The sequence below is a fragment of the Hemitrygon akajei genome, chromosome 8 (genome assembly GCF_048418815.1).
Source record: "Hemitrygon akajei chromosome 8, sHemAka1.3, whole genome shotgun sequence".
NCBI classification, from domain to species: domain Eukaryota; kingdom Metazoa; phylum Chordata; class Chondrichthyes; order Myliobatiformes; family Dasyatidae; genus Hemitrygon; species Hemitrygon akajei.
Genome location: NC_133131.1, coordinates 165,655,995 through 165,671,771, shown reverse-complemented (window position 1 = coordinate 165,671,771; position 15,777 = coordinate 165,655,995). Strand labels below are relative to the sequence as shown.

At 43.6% G+C, this 15,777-nt stretch overlaps 1 protein-coding gene across 4 annotated transcripts in view; it reads left to right on the top strand.

Moving 5' to 3' along the window:
• The window catches only part of LOC140732400 (meiosis-specific coiled-coil domain-containing protein MEIOC-like), a 99,534-nt gene that overhangs the window by 74,846 nt on the left and 8,911 nt on the right, over positions 1-15,777 (top strand). For all 4 annotated transcript variants that reach the window (XM_073054988.1, XM_073054990.1, XM_073054991.1 and 1 more), the window contains 2 exons: positions 408-542; positions 14,872-15,052. In XM_073054988.1, the coding sequence (XP_072911089.1) occupies positions 408-542; positions 14,872-15,052 (316 nt within the window). The remainder of the gene's footprint in view (positions 1-407; positions 543-14,871; positions 15,053-15,777) is intronic.

Here is a 15,777-nt window from a genome sequence, read left to right as displayed (position 1 = left end):
CACTGAATTCCCTGGCTTCTATGACCTTCTTGTAAATGCAGATGATATTCATTAAGTCTGCCCATCTCCTGTGACCCCACACATGGAATGCCACATTGATCTATGAAATGCCCTATTTTCTCCATAATTTCCCTTTTGCTCTTGATATAGAATCTCTAAGGATTTTCCTTTACCCTATTACAAAGCTATCTTGTGTTTTCCCCTTGTAAATGTACCCTTACAAGGAATTCTCTTGATTCTGACAGTTGTGGCTTCACTATAGTAGTTACTTGCAGTTTTTTATTTGTAATTCTCTAATTCATTATCATTGGCAAATTCTACTTTTGTACATTTTTTACTACCAAATAATAATAGGCATATAGGGAAAACAGTAATGATTTCATTTTTCCTCTTTTATTTTTTAACAGACTGAAGCTGAGCTTGCGAGAAATTTTCCTGGAAAGCGAGTGTCCAGTTCAAACAATACTCCTATACCTCGCCTGCCTTCCAATCCTTCAAGAGTAGATCGTTTAATTGTTGATCAGTTACGTGAACAAGCAAGGGTAAGTTTGCTTTTAGTGTTGTTTTTGATTTTTTTTACCCAAAATTTATGTATTTTTATTCATTTTCTTCATCTTTGATTGAATATACAGTAGAATTTTAACATTAAATTTACATTTTTTGTCATATTTAAGCGTATAAAATTATTTTAAATCACTCAGTTAAAATAAGGGTAGAAGACACATCATTAAAAAATCCACATAATTTGATGCCTTTGGATTTGACCCAACCCCACGCTGTTATTGGGGAAAAAATGATAAAGTAATATTTTTTTTATACCAGAAATATTTATTCTTTCAGGTTTATCTTTTTCGTGCGGCACAATTGCATATTGTAGGCTCAAATCTATTAACTGTCCCAGAAGTTTGTTAATAATAAATACTATTTTCAACAGTTTTGTAGTTTATTTCTGTTTTCAAATAACCTTCTTTGACCATGCTATTGATAAGTCATACAGGCTATTCTTAATTTTCTGATAAAATGATTGAGGGTATGAAAAGTTCTAAATCACTTCTTCCCTATTGTTTTGCCATGTTCATCTTTTCATTTTGAAAATAGCACCTCTATGATGCTGTGTTTTTTATAAATTGTTCTCAAAGAATATTATGTTAATTTGGTCAATTTGTAGCAATGATACTTTCTCCTATCTATCCTGCTTTTTATTTTTATTGAAAGATTAAAATGGGTGAAGCATAGAAACAACAGATGTGTTTCATTGATGAAAAGATGCATTTCAAGATATTATTTTGACTACTTTATCTGCAGGAAGGATTAGAAAATGTATAAACACTGTCATTTTCAATCAGTGGTTGAAATGCTAGTAAGATTATTTTGTTGGACCACTCCCCCCACTGAGATTTATACACTGAATCCTAAATTTGATTGCATCAGATATCCTTTATTTATAGTGCCAAATCAAACTAGAGTTTCTAGAAAGTATTAGGACCTAGAGGCAAAAGAAAATAAAATTTAAAAGTAATAGCAAGAATCCGGATAATAGACCGGATGGAACCCACTGCCTGAGTGCTGATTCTACCCTGAACATTGGGTGACCCTGCAGCCTCACAGTGGCAGTCCGGGAACAGCATTGGAATCTGTGGAAAGATACTGAACTTTAAATAAGTTGAGAGACTGTTCCATGGAAAAGAGCACTGCTGTCACTGCGTTTGGATTAGCACTGGTTTCGTTATGGGGATCATCGCGCGCAGGTGCTTCTGGGAAATGGCGCGAGGTTTAGGAAGAGCTCAGGAACCTTCTGGAGGAGTTGCCCAATTTGAAAACATAATGGTCTATTAGAGAGTGGAGACTGTGCAGGTCGAATCTGTCTACAAAGTCCGGAGAGGCAGCCAGTTTTTTCACCTAATGACTAATGGTTAATGGCTAATGACTAATGGTTGATGGAACTAATGGAACTATCAAACTGCCGCACTTGCGAAAAATAGAAGGTGGAAAAAGGAAAAGTTGTTTGGTCATTGAGTGGAATCCAGTTACAAAACCTTTGAGTAGACGCATTCAATCTCTTTCAAGTGGGGAAGCTGTATGTGTTCAAAGAAGAAAATAAAATCCAACTTGACAGTGAAAAAACTGGTTGACCAGGAAACAGAAATCTGGGAACTTTGAACTGGTACAGCAGGAGCAATAACCTGGAATCCTGAAAAAGGAAGAAAATCAAGTTAAGATAAAACAACATCAAAGCATCATTAAAATATTGTACTTGCCTTCTCACCTGTGAACAGCCTGCAGAGGAAATCAAACATGGCTGATTAAACTATTGGGAAATCAGCTGAGCAACTCAAGTTGAGCGAATGACAGCAAAAAGATTATTTTCTCGTCTGGCCAACAGTATTACCAGGACCTGTGAAGACATGTCTGAAGAGGAGCTCAGAATCAGTTTCAATAAACTCACAATAGAAGCCGAGAAAGTCATGGAAGCCAATGATGATGTGGAGGCCGGATTCATTGCAGAACTGGAGGCGGAGCTGAATACAGAGGAAGTAGTTATGTTAACTAAACAGCAAAAAGCCGACCTGACAAAGACGGCAACTGAGTGTGAGTTGAAACTGAAGGAGGTCAGAAGCCTAATCCAGGAGACTCTTCGGACCAACTTTTGAAATGTTGAATTGTTCACAGCACTACAAGCAGCAGAGGATGAATGTAAAAATATCGCTGCTGTACAACCCAATGGCAACCAGGAGGCATATGATTTCATGCTTAACCACCTGCAAGGACTGGTAAAGACAGCGAAGGAGGTGCATGGTCAGTGGAAACGATGGATCCCGCCAGGGGATCAGAAGGACCTTCAGAGTCACCTAAAAGGGTGACTCCACATCCCCAAGTTGGTTTCCAAGAAGGCCCTCTTCATACAGGCAAGGAGAAGGGAGGATGCTGAAAGACTAACACCGACGGCGTTGGGCTTTTCTTCCAATTTTCTCACACCAGCCATCAGATTGAAACCGACGGCCCTTCCCAAGTTTACTGGCAGCAAACATGATTGTCACAGGTGGAGAAAGGACTGGGAAGCACTCCAGAGGCAGGGAGAGCTGACTGTTTCAAGAGAAGTGAAAAAGGTTCAACTACTGAACAGTCTTGATGACAAAATCATAACAGACCTTCGCCTCACTACTTATAACACTGCAGCTGACATCTTACGTGTTCTAGAAAACCGCTATGGAAATCAAACGTGCATTGCTATTGAAATAGTGGAAGAGTTACAGAAAATGCCAGCTGTCAGAAATCATCAGTCACAGAAAATCGTGGAATTAATTCAAGCTGTGGAGAAGGCACTTCAAGACTTGAGTGACCTTGGAGACACGGGTGCTATCAAAAATCCGCTGGTAACAAAATCAATTGAAAGTAAACTTCCAGAAACTCTTCAAAAGGAATGGCTGGTCTATGTCACTGACAGGAGAAATGCTGCGGCACCAGATAATCAGTTTGACAGTCTCTTGGAATTCCTCAGAAGGCACGAGAGCATATATGAACAGCTTAAGCAACTGAGGGATGAAGAGCCAAGTAGAAGAGAAACCAGGGCTGAGCCAAGACATGCCAGAACCAAGTTTACCAAGTCAGGCGACGACCATGCAGGGTGTGTAGTCTGTGGTGATGGAAAGCAGAAAAGGAAGCTCTACTTTTGCAAACAGTTTTGAGCACTAAAGCTACCAGAGAAAAAGGCTGCAGTAAGAAAATTGCGGGTATGCAAGAGGTGTCTCGAGGTTCATGAAGACAGTTCATACTGCAACCCCGCCTACCTGTGTAAAAACCAAGACTACAAGGATGAGCATACTCCTGAGCATCATTACTACCTGTGCCCCAATGCTGAAATAAAGAAAAGTAGCGCAGGTCAGAAAAAGAGCAGATTTGATCCAGAGGAAGATAAAGGCAGGAAGAAATATACAGAGGATCAAGAGGAGTTCTTTAGCAAACTTTCACCAGAATTGGCCAAATAATGTCGTGATGTGTTTTCAAACACTGCATCCAGAGCTTTCAGCACTGTGAAAGATAAACTGGGCCTTCTGGTGGAAAGTGGATTGCAAGAGGTGCCAGTGATTATGATGCTTTTCAAGGTCACAGCTAATGCTGGACAAAAAATCAGGATGTTAATTGACTTGGCTTCAAACACCAATTATATAACCCACAAGGCTGCAAACAGACTGAACCTCAGAAGTGAGGAAATCACTCTTGTCATCCATGGAGTTGGGGGGGGAGGGGATGAAGGTTCAGGTGGAGACAAAGCGGTACCTTCTACAGATCAGAGTAAACACTTCCAAGGGCACTCTCAAATCATATCAATTGGTTGTTATGGACTAGATAGCATTGCAAATGTCCACAAATATGTGACACCAAAGCAACTGAGAAATTCTTCCCAGACATACCGCTGATGAACTTGTGAGACCCAGAGAAATAAATTTACTCATAAACCATAGAGAAGGTCAGCTAGCGCCTCAGAGAATCAGAGCTGTTGGAGACCTCGTACTGTGGGACAGACCACTGGGGAAGATGGTCGGAGGAGCACATCCTGATCTCTTTGAGGAGCTGTCTGTGTTGACCCACATGTCCAAGACACATTTTGCAAGGTCAATAAGAGTGGCTGCTGTAAAATACGAGGAGCTCACCAGCAGAGTCCCAGAGCGACTTCCACCAAACAGACAGGATGGCATCAAGCTCCAGGAGTCAGGTACTTCAGCCATCAACCGGGACTTCCTAGAATGGTGGAAGTGGGATAGTATTGGTGCAGCATGTGAGCCAAAATGTGGGGGTTGCTGCTGCGGGAACTGTCAGCCAGGCGGCAAAGGAATGACTCTTGCTGAAGAGAGGGAACTTGAAGTTGTAAGAAGAGGCCTCACCTATGTCACAGGTGACAGCCACAGCAAGGAACCACATTGGCACGCCAGATATGTTTGGTTAGAAGATCCAGCTTCCTTGCCAAACAATAAAAGAACAGTCGAGGCTAGGTTTCTCAGGACAGAAAAGCAACTAGCCAAAGAACCCGAGTGGAAAGCTGCCTACATTGCTCAAGTGCATGACATGGTCGATCGAAGGGCTGAAGTGAAATTGTCCAAAGACATGGTCATCAACTGGAATGGGCCAGTCTGGTACGTGAGTCACCTTATTGCTCCGAACCCGCACTCTGTCACAACCCCAGTGAGACTCGTGTGGAACAGCAGCCAAAAGTTCAGAGGTGTGAGTTTGAACAACCTGCTAATGAAAGGTACAGATGTCCTCAACCAGATTCGCACTGTCCTACTTAGATTCAGGGGTGGAGTATACGCTGCTATGGGTGACATAAAAAAGATGTACAATTCGGTTTGGTTGGAAGACCAAGAAGTGCACCTGCATAGATTCCTCTGGCGAGACTCTGAGGACAAGGAGCTGGGGGAATATGCAATCACAAGAGTGACCATCAGAGATTAATCAGCAGGATGCATCGCGCAGCTAGCAATGCGTGAAACTGCTAACCTCCCTCCTTTCACCCACCTCAAAGAGGAGCAGCAGGTTCTCTAACACGACAGCTACGTTGATGATATTCTTACATCCCACAACAACCTTGACCGGCTGAAATCCATCACAGCAAATGTGGAGCAGATCCTGAAGGCTGGAGGTTTTGAGCTCAAGCCTTGGGTCTTTTCTGGGCAAAGTGGGAGGAAAGAGTGCAATGACAAGCTGCAGAAGTCCAAGGCAAAAACCATGGTCTTGCCAAACCAAATACATGATAATGACAACAAGGCACTTGGCCTGGGCTACATAGTAGAAGAAGACAAGCTCCATGACATGATTGCAATCAATTTCTCGAAGAGAAGGAAATAAAATGAGACTTGGCCAAGGCCTTCTACAAGAGCAAATCAGAGACCGGACGCCGAACCCCCTGACGCTAAGAGAACTGCTCTGCCAAGTATCAGGGCTGTATGATCCAGTTGGCCTGGTAACTCCTGCTAAGCAGAAGGGAGCTATTCTGGTACGAAGGGCGTTCCAAGAGGCAAAGTGCGAAAGGTGTCCAGTCAAAGAAACATGGGACATAGCACTCTCAGTTGGCCTCAGAGAGGATGCAATTAAGCTTTTTGAGGAGTACTTTCAACTTGGTAAGGTAAAGTTCACCAGGGCACTGACTCCCCCATACTTCACTGAGGAACCCTGGGCAATCACGTTCTCTGATGGAAGCGAGCACACCTATGGAGCAGTGATGTACCTAAGGTAGAACTCGGACCAGGGCTCAATTGTCAGGCTGGAGGAGTCTAAAGCCAAATTAACTCCCTTGCATCACAAAGGTGATGCTGTCAAAGCAGAGATGTGTGGAACAGTGTTTGCCTCACAGCTGAGAAAGTACTTTGAGCTGCATAGTCGAATCCAAGTTGGGAGGGAACCATTTCGTTGATAGCCAAACAGTCCTTGGTACAGTACAGCGAGAAAGCTGTGGCTATCAAACATTCTTTGCAAATAGGATCGGAGAGATTCAAAACAGCACAGGGATCCAGGACTGGCGGTGGATTCCTGGTCCGCAAAATATTGCTGATGTAATCACCAGAGGAGCCAGCCCTCAAGACCTGGATGAAGACTCAGGAGTGGCAAAATGGGCCAAAGTTTTTGAGTGAATGAGTGGCCGATGAAATCAGCCAAAGGACTAGCAGCCACTGCCAGGGAAAGCATCAACAAGTTGCAAAAGAAGACATTTGTTGCTGCTTTGACAAGGGCCAAGGCAAAGAAACAAGAACCGGCACAAAAACAGTACCAGGTCAAAACAGAACAATGGAGACCACCTGCAGTGTCAGCCATCCGAAGCCTTGTGGACATCAAGCGGTTCAGTGTTCTAACTCAACTAGTCAAAACAGTTGCAAGGGTCTGGAGAGCAGCAAAAAAGTTCATTGGACAAAATCAGGCCGTGGACAGTCCAAAATGGGAGGCAGTTTCTTTGGCAGGAGTCATCTCAGTAAGGGAACGAGAAGATGCTCTGAGACAATTTTCTAGCAGCACAAGAGGGCGCAACCTTCCCAAGCACCACTACAGACAGGCTGGTAGTCTACAAAAACCAAGACTCTGGGCTGTTGGTTTGCGGTGGCTGAGTGTAAATCTTCAAAGAAGGTCAAGTTGGTGTCCTCATCTTGCCCTATGATGCCTGGGTGTCCACACTATTAACTCAGAAGGCCCACAATGAGAGTCATGACGGAGTGGCCGGAACCTTGCTCAAGATGAGAAGAAAGGCATGGGTCATAAGGGGAAGGAAAATTGCCCAAAAAGTTGTCAATGGCTGCATGCTCTGCAGGAAGGCAAAAGCAAGGAAATGTCATCAAGTAATGGGTGACTTGCCGCCAGAAAGAACTGAACTTGCTGCACCATTCCAGTTCACAACGGTGGACCTCTTCGGACCCTACCAAGTAAAAGATGATGTCAAGAAAAGAGTAACACTGAAAGTCTGGGGAGTGGTCTTTTGCTGCATGGCCAGCAGAGCCATCCTCACAGCAATCAGGGGACATCCAAGAAAGATCTGGTCAGATCCAGGCACCAATTTCATTGGAGCAAAACCAGTCTTGGAGGAGCTGTACAGATTCTTGGACAACCTGAACGAAGCAGCCCTGCAGGAGACTGCAGCAAAAAATAGAACGGAGTGGATGTGGAAAATCCATCTGCCTGATTCTCCACACAGGAATGGTGCTGCAGAAGCTGCTGTACGCATTGTGAAGAGAGCACTCCAGAGTCTTGGAAGGAGTCTGGGCTCAGTTACAGTGAGTTCCAGACAACTCTTCACAGAGCAGCCAACCTTGTCAATGAGCGCCCAGTTGACGACAGGTTACAGAGCCGGGAAGACTGTATTCAGTATATCACCCCTAACACTCTTCTACTCGGTCGAGCATCTCAAAGCAGGGATTTAGAAACCTTTGACTTTTCCACCTCCTCTACAAAAAACTCTGAGCAATGCAGTCAGAGGTGACCAAGTTCTGGAGGTGCTGGAGCCAACTCGCTGGTCCTAATTTGTTTGTCAGGAGCAAGTAGCATACTGCACAGAGAAACGTCACAGTTGGGGACATCGTCTGGTTATGCGACCAAAATGCACTGAGAGGACATTTCAAGCTTGGCAGAGTCATCAAGACTAATCCAGACAGCAAAGGCATCCTGAGGGATGTCAATGTCAGGATCTTCCCAAGCTACAGTGTTCCTGTGACAAAAGCTCTGAAAGTAACAGCAGGGCATTCAATCTCTCATGGGGGAAAAAAAGACAGGATCCAAGCCACCATCCTTCACAGGGACATCAGGCGGCTGGTTGTCTTACTACCTGCTGAGGAACAGATGGAAAGTCAAGTCAACAGTATATCGTGAGAACACCGAACTGGGACCACCAAGTTTGCCTTTGAAGCTGGCGATCTCCCCAGTGTTTCCATGGGAAGATCGAGTGGGAGGTGTCAAGTCAAACTAGAGTTTCTAGAAAGTATTGGGACCTGGAGGCAAAAGAAAATAAAATTTAAAAGTAATAGCAAGAATCCGGATAATAGACTGGATGGAACCCACTGCCTGAGTGCTGCTTCTGCCTGGAACATTGGGGGGACCCTGCAGTATCACAGCGGCAGTCCAGGAGCAGCGTTGGAATCTGCGGTAAGATGCTGAACTTTAAATAACATGAGAGACTGTTTCATGGAAAAGAGCACTGCTGTCACCGCGTTTGGGTTAGTGCTAGCTTCGTTACGGGGATTATCGCGCGCAGGCGATTCTGGGAAATGGTGCAAGGTTTAAGAAGAGCTCAGGAACCTTCGGGAGGGTTCGCCCGGTTTAAAAGCGATTAGATCTATTAGAATGGTCTCTTTGAGAGTGGAGACTGTGCAGGTTGAATCAATCTCTTTCAAGTGGGGAAGTTGCACATGTTCAAAGAAGAAAAAGATATCCAACTTGACATATAGTCTCATAATTTTAAAAAATGGTCATTGTAAGCTGGCTGAGCAAAATGGATTGGCATTGGGAGCAGCTTGGAAGAAAGGATCCTCAGTGTGAGTTTAAGTAAGATTTCAACCCATTGACTAATTTATGTATTTTCTCATTTATTGTTATCTTAGGGTTTTTGGTTCTCATTAATAGATATATGTACAGTAAGACAACTTGTAAATAAGTAAATTGGATTTGTATTAAGATTAATATTTGAATGGACACCATAAGACCAACTTGTAAAACACATAAGACCAAACAAAACACTGGTCACACAAGAGTCCGCAAATGCTGGAATCCAGAGCAAAAAACAATGGAGGAACTCCACTAGTTAAGCAGCATCTGTGAACGCAAAATCGATACATCATAGAACATAGAATAGTACAGCACATTACAGGCCCTTTGGCCCACAATGTTGTTCCAACCCTCAAACCTTACCTCGCATATAAACCCCCACCTTAAATTCCTCCATATACCTGTCTAGTAGTCTCTTAAACTTCACTAGTGTATCTGCCACCACCACTGACTCAGGCAGTGCATTCCACGCACCAACCACTCTCAGAGTGAAAAACCTTCCTCTAATATCCCCCTTGAACTTCCCACCCCTTACCTTAAAGCCATGTCCTCTTGTACTGAGCAGTGGTGCCGTGGGGAAGAGGCGCTGGCTGTCCACTCTGTCTATTCTTCTTAATATCTTGTACACCTCTATCATGTCTCCTCTCATCCTCCTTCTCTCCAAAGAGTAAAGCCCTAGCTCCCTTAATCTCTGATCATAATCCATACTCTCTAAACCAGACAGCATCCTGGTAAATCTCCTCTGTACCCTTTCCAATGCTTCCATATCCTTCCTATAGTGAGGTGACCAGAACTGGACACGGTACTCCAAGTGTGGCCTAACTAGAGTTTTACAGAGCTGCATCATTACATCGCGTCTCTTAAACTCTACCCCTCAACTTATGAAAGCTAACACCCCATAAACTTAACTACCCTATCTACCTGTGAGGCAACTTACAGGGATCTGTGGACATGTACCCCCAGATCTCTCTGCTCTGCCACACTACCAAGTATCCTGCCATTTACTTTGTTCACTGCCTTGGAGTTTGTCCTTCCAAAGCGTACCACCTCACACTTCTCCGGTTTGAACTCCATCTGCCACTTCTCAGCCCACATCTGCATCCTATCAATGTCTCTCTGCAACCTTCGACAATCCTCTACACTATCTACAACACCACCAACCTTTGTGTCGTCTGCAAACTTGCCAACCCACCCTTCTACCCTCACATCCAGGTCGTTAATAAAAATCACAAAAAGTAGAGGTCCCAGAATAGATCCTTGTGGGACACCACTAGTCACAACCCTCTAATCTGAATGTACTCCCTCCACCACGACCCTCTGCCTTCTGCAGGCAAGCCAATTCTGAATCCACCTGGCCAAACTTCACCTGGATCCCATGCTTTCTGACTTTCTGAATAAGCCTACTGTGTGGAACCTTGTCAAATGCCTTACTAAAATCCACGTGGATCACATCCACTGCACTACCCTCATCTATATGCCTGGTCACTTCCTCAAAGAACTCTATCAGGCTTGTTAGGCACGATCTGCCTTTCACAAAGCCATGCTGACTGTCCCTGATCAGACCATGATTCTCTAAATGCCCATAGATCCTATCTCTAAGAATCTTTTCCAACAGCTTTCCTACCACAGACGTAAGGCTCACTGATCTATAATTACCCGGACTATCCCTACTACCTTTTTTGAACAAGAGGACAACATTTGCCTCCCTCCAAATCTCCGGTACCATTCCTGTTGACAAAGAGGACATAAAGATCCTAGACAGAGGCTCAGCAATCCCTCGCCTCGTGGAGCAGCCTGGAGAATATTCCGTCAGGGCCCGGGGACTTATCCATCCTAATGTATTTTAACAACTCCAACACCTGCTCTCCCTTGATATCAACATGCTCCAGAACATCAACCTCACTCATATTGTCCTCACTGTCGTCAAGTTCCCTCATTGGTGAATACCGAAAAGAAGTATTCATTGAGGACTTTGCTCACTTCCACAGCCTCCAGCCACATCTTCCCACCTTTATCTCTAATTGGCCCTACCTTCACTCCTGTCATTCTCTTGTTCTTCACATAATTGAAGAATGCCTTAAGGTTTTCCTTACCCTACTCGCCAAGGCCTTCTCATGCCCCCTTCTTGCTCTCCTCAGCCCCTTCTTAAGCTCCTTTCTTGCTACCCTATATTCCTCAATAGACCCATCTGATCCTTGCTTCTTAAACCTCATGTATGCTGCCTTCTTCCACCTGACTAGATTTTCCACCTCACGTGTCACCCATTGTTCCATCACCCTACCATTCTTTATCTTCCTCACCGGGACAAATTTATCCCTAACATCCTGCAAGAGATCCTTAAACATCGACCACATGTCCATAGTACATTTCCCTGCAAAAACATCATCCCAATTTACACCCGCAAGTTCTAGCCTTATAGCCTCATAATTTGCCCTTCCCCAATTAAAAATTTTCCTGGCCTCTCTGATTCTATCCTTTTCCATGATAATGCTAAAGGCCAGGGAGCGGTGATCACTGCCCCCCAGATGCTCACCCACTGACAGATCTGTGACCTGACCAGGTTCGTTACCTAATACTAGATCTAGTATGGCATTCCCCCTAGTCGGCCTGTCAACATACTGTGACAGGAATCCATCCTGGACACACTTAACAAACTCTGTCCCATCTGAACCCTTGGAACTAATCAAGTGCCAATCAATATTAGGGAAGTTAAAGTCACCCATGATAACAACCCTGTTATTTTTGCACCTTTCCAAAATCTGCCTCCCAATCTGCTCCTCAGTATCTCTGCTGCTACCAGGGGGCCTATAGAATACCCCCAGTAAAGTAACTGCGCCCTTCCTGTTCCTGACTTCCACCATACTGACTCAAAAGAGGATCCTGCTACATTACCCACCCTTTCTGTAGCTGTAATAGTATCCCTGACCAGTAATGCCACCCCTCCTCCCCTTTCCCCCCTCTCTATCCCTTTTAAAGCACTGAAATCCAGGAATATGGAGAATCCATTCCTGCCCTGGTGCCAGCCAAGTCTCTTTAATGGCCACTACATCATAATTCCATGTATGTATCCAAGCTCTCAGTTCATCACCTTTGTTCCTGATGCTTCTTGCATTGAAGTACACACAATTTAGCCCTTCTACCTTACTACCTTTACACCCTTTATTCTGCTTCTCTTTCCTGAAAGCCTCTCTATATGTTAGATCTGGCTTTACTCCATGCACTTCTTTCACTGCTGTATCCCTCCGGGTCCCATCCCCCTTGCAAATTAGTTTAAACCCTCCCAAACCATGCTAGCAAACCTACCAGCAAGGATATTGCTCCCCCTCGAGTTCAGGTGCAACCCATCCAATCTGTACAGGTCCCACTTTCCCCAAAAGAGATCCCAATGGTCCAAAAATCTAAAACCCTGCCCCCTGCACCAACTCCTCAGCCACGCATTCAACTGCCATCTCCTCCAATTCTTACTATCACGTAGCACTGGCAGCAATCCTGAGATCGCCACCCTTAAGGTCCTGTTCTTCAGCCTTCTGCTTAGTTCCCGAAACTCACACTTCAGGACCTCATCCCACTTCCTGCCTTATGTCGTTGGTATCAACATGTATCACGACTTCTGTTTGCTTTCCCTCTCGTACCAGGATGTCATGCACCTGGTCAGAGACATCCCAGACCCTGGCACCCGGGAGGCAACAAACCATGCGGGTGTCCTTCTCACGTCCACAAAATCTCCTGTCTGCTCCCCTGACTATAGACTCTCCAATGACAACAGCTCTCCTCTGTCCCATTCTTCTGCATCACAGGGTCAGACTCAGTGCCAGAGGCCCTGCCACCGTGGCTCACACCTGGTCGGTCGTCCTCACCAACAGCATCTAGGACGGTAAACTTATTATTCAGGGGAATGGCTACAGGGGTGCTCTGCACTACCTGTCTACTCACCTTAGCTTTCCCCCTCTGACTGTCACCCAACAACCTACTTCTGGCAGCCTAGGTGTGACTACCTCCCTGTAGCTCTCATCTATGACTGCCTCTTTCTCCCTTATGAGTCGAAGGTCATCCAGCTGCTGCTCCAGATTCCTCACACAGTCTTCCAGATCGCCCAGCCGCAAGCACTTCTGGCAGATGTGACTCTGCGGGAGAGGGGAGTTCCCCCAAGACTGCCACATCTCACAGGAGAGGCACATCACCATCTCAGGAGGCATTGTAAAAACTAACTGGGAACAAACTCGTCCTCCGCCTCTTCTCGTCAAAGCCTCAAATCTCCACTCCTTCACTGGCCGCTTTTCAGAATTGAGTATGGATGGATGGTAGTGATTATAAAGAGGTGAGAGGTGAAAAGTGCTGGGCAGCTTAGGGGAAACCTGTGTGGATGGGTGTAAGGTGATGGATAGATAGAAATTGGAAAAGTGAATAAATGTAGAATGGGGACCAGTAGAAGTGGGAGAGAAACACATGAAGCATTTGTTAACTAAAATTGAAAAATTCAATGGTAATACCATTTGGGTTGTAGGCTACCCGAATGGAATATGAAGTACTTTTCTTCCAGTTTATGTTTGGCCCCTGTTCACTATGGTAGAGGGGAATATATGTTTCCTGAAAAAGGAGAACGTCTTAGAGATTCTGGGATGGAGAAACTGAAAGGGATGACATCAGTAGATTTATTGCAGGTATCAGTGGATAGTTTGTCTCCTTAGCTGGAGACGGATGCAGAACGTGAGAGAAGTGCCAGAAATAGTCCAAGGAATTGGAAGGCAGAGTGGAAGTTTGTAGCATAGGTAAATAAATTGACAGGTTCTACATGAGTGTAGGAAACAGTGTTTATGAATTCATTGACGTAGTGGAGGAAGAGTTTGGATGGGGTTAACAGTGTAGGTTCAGAACAAGGACTGTTCCAAGTAGCAAACAAAAAAGATAGGGGTAGCTGTGGACCATGTAATACCCCAGCGCTACATTTGATTTGTAGAATGTAGGAGGAGTCAAAAGAGAGATTGTTGAGGGGGAGAACAAGTTCAGACAGATTGATGAGAGTATTAGCAGTAATGAAATTACTATAAATGTAGTGATTACCACTATTTCAGGCCTGCATTCCTGATAAAAATAACGAATTTAAAAAAGAATAAAATCTCCTATCTCTGGTTCAACTCTCCATTTTCAGTAGTTGTTCAATAACAAGTCTATGCATATTTACCTTTTCAAAACCATTCATAAATTTGTGTAACTCTAATACATTATTTCATTCTCTGAAAACAACTCCATCTTCCACGTCCTCTTCTGTGGGAATGGTCTGATTATTTTTTTCTGCAGCTTATGCAAGATGTTGAGGCAATTTCAGAAATGTGAATTGAACAGAAACTCTAAGCATAACTAGCATTTCATAAAAAAATATATTGTCCTGCTTTTCCACTCTTTTTAATAACTTTTTTTATTTGTCATCTTGTTTTGTCATAGATTTTTGTCAGTTTATCTCATAGATCTTTTAACTATTCCTGCACAGAACTAAATGACACTGATAATGTGTTCCCATCATTATCTTTGAAGCAGCCTGTTAAAAGATTCTGGCCTTTTTCTGTAATTTTCACTCAATTTTGTCTATAGCTTCTAGCAAATTAGATTATTGCCTCACTTTTCCTACTTCCCGCACATGGTAATCCTTGGATGTGGTTCTGTAAAAGTTTGGTAAAAATAGCTTTTGATATGATGAGGTTTTCTTCCAGATTGCTGTTTGTTTAACTGAAAGCCATAGAAAATCTTTATGGATTACTACTTATTGTACTTCCAGAAATACATTCTCCATCAGGAATAATATATTCATTAAGAATTGTCTGTGACCTTAAATTTGATGTTTGAATTGCATGGCAGGTCTTGACTTTGCTTGGCAAAATGGAACGTCTCCAAAGTTCTCCAGTCCATGCTAATATATCTACAGCTCTCGATTGTCATTTGGAAGCTATTCATTTCACACAAGCACGTCGTAAAGATGAAATAATTAATGCAGCAAATCGTCAGAGACAAGGAGCACCTCGTTACAATGATGACAAGGGTAACTAGTTCATAATGTATTAGTTCCAGGGGTACATAAGGATAACTACAATGTAAATAAAATAGAAGTGAGTGATTGCATAAGCTTTCTTTCTTGTTTAATTTCCAGTACCAAAAGAACATCACCATAATCCTACATGGCAAAATATCTAGGAAACCCAACAGCAATGATTGGTCAGATGTAACTCATGACATTTGGAAACATCATCTAAATAATTATGTCACTGACTTAAATTTCTCTCCGTGAGATTATGGGTTAAGGGTGAAAGCTGAGCTATTTAAGGGGAACTTCTTCATACAGGGTGGTGAGTGTGTAGAATAAGTGGCCAGTGGAAGTAGTGGTTTGATTTCAACATTTAAGGGAATTTTGATTAAGTACATGGATAGGAGGGGCATGGAAGTCTATGGTCCAGTTGCCAGTTGATGTGACAAGGCAGAAAAATAGTTCAGCATGGAATTCATAAGCTGAAGGGCCTGTTTTATGCTGTAGTGGTTCATGGGTCTATTACCCTAAGCTAATCCCTTGTGGTAAATTGGTTTATTATCAAATATACTGATGTACAGTGAAAAACTTTGTTTTGTATGCGATTCATACAGATCATTTCATTACAACAGTGCATTGAGGTAGTACAAGGGAAAACAATCTGCCTACATGATGTCCATATTCCTCCATCTTTAGCATGTTCATGAGCCTGTTAAAGAGCCTCTTAAACACTTTTATATAGT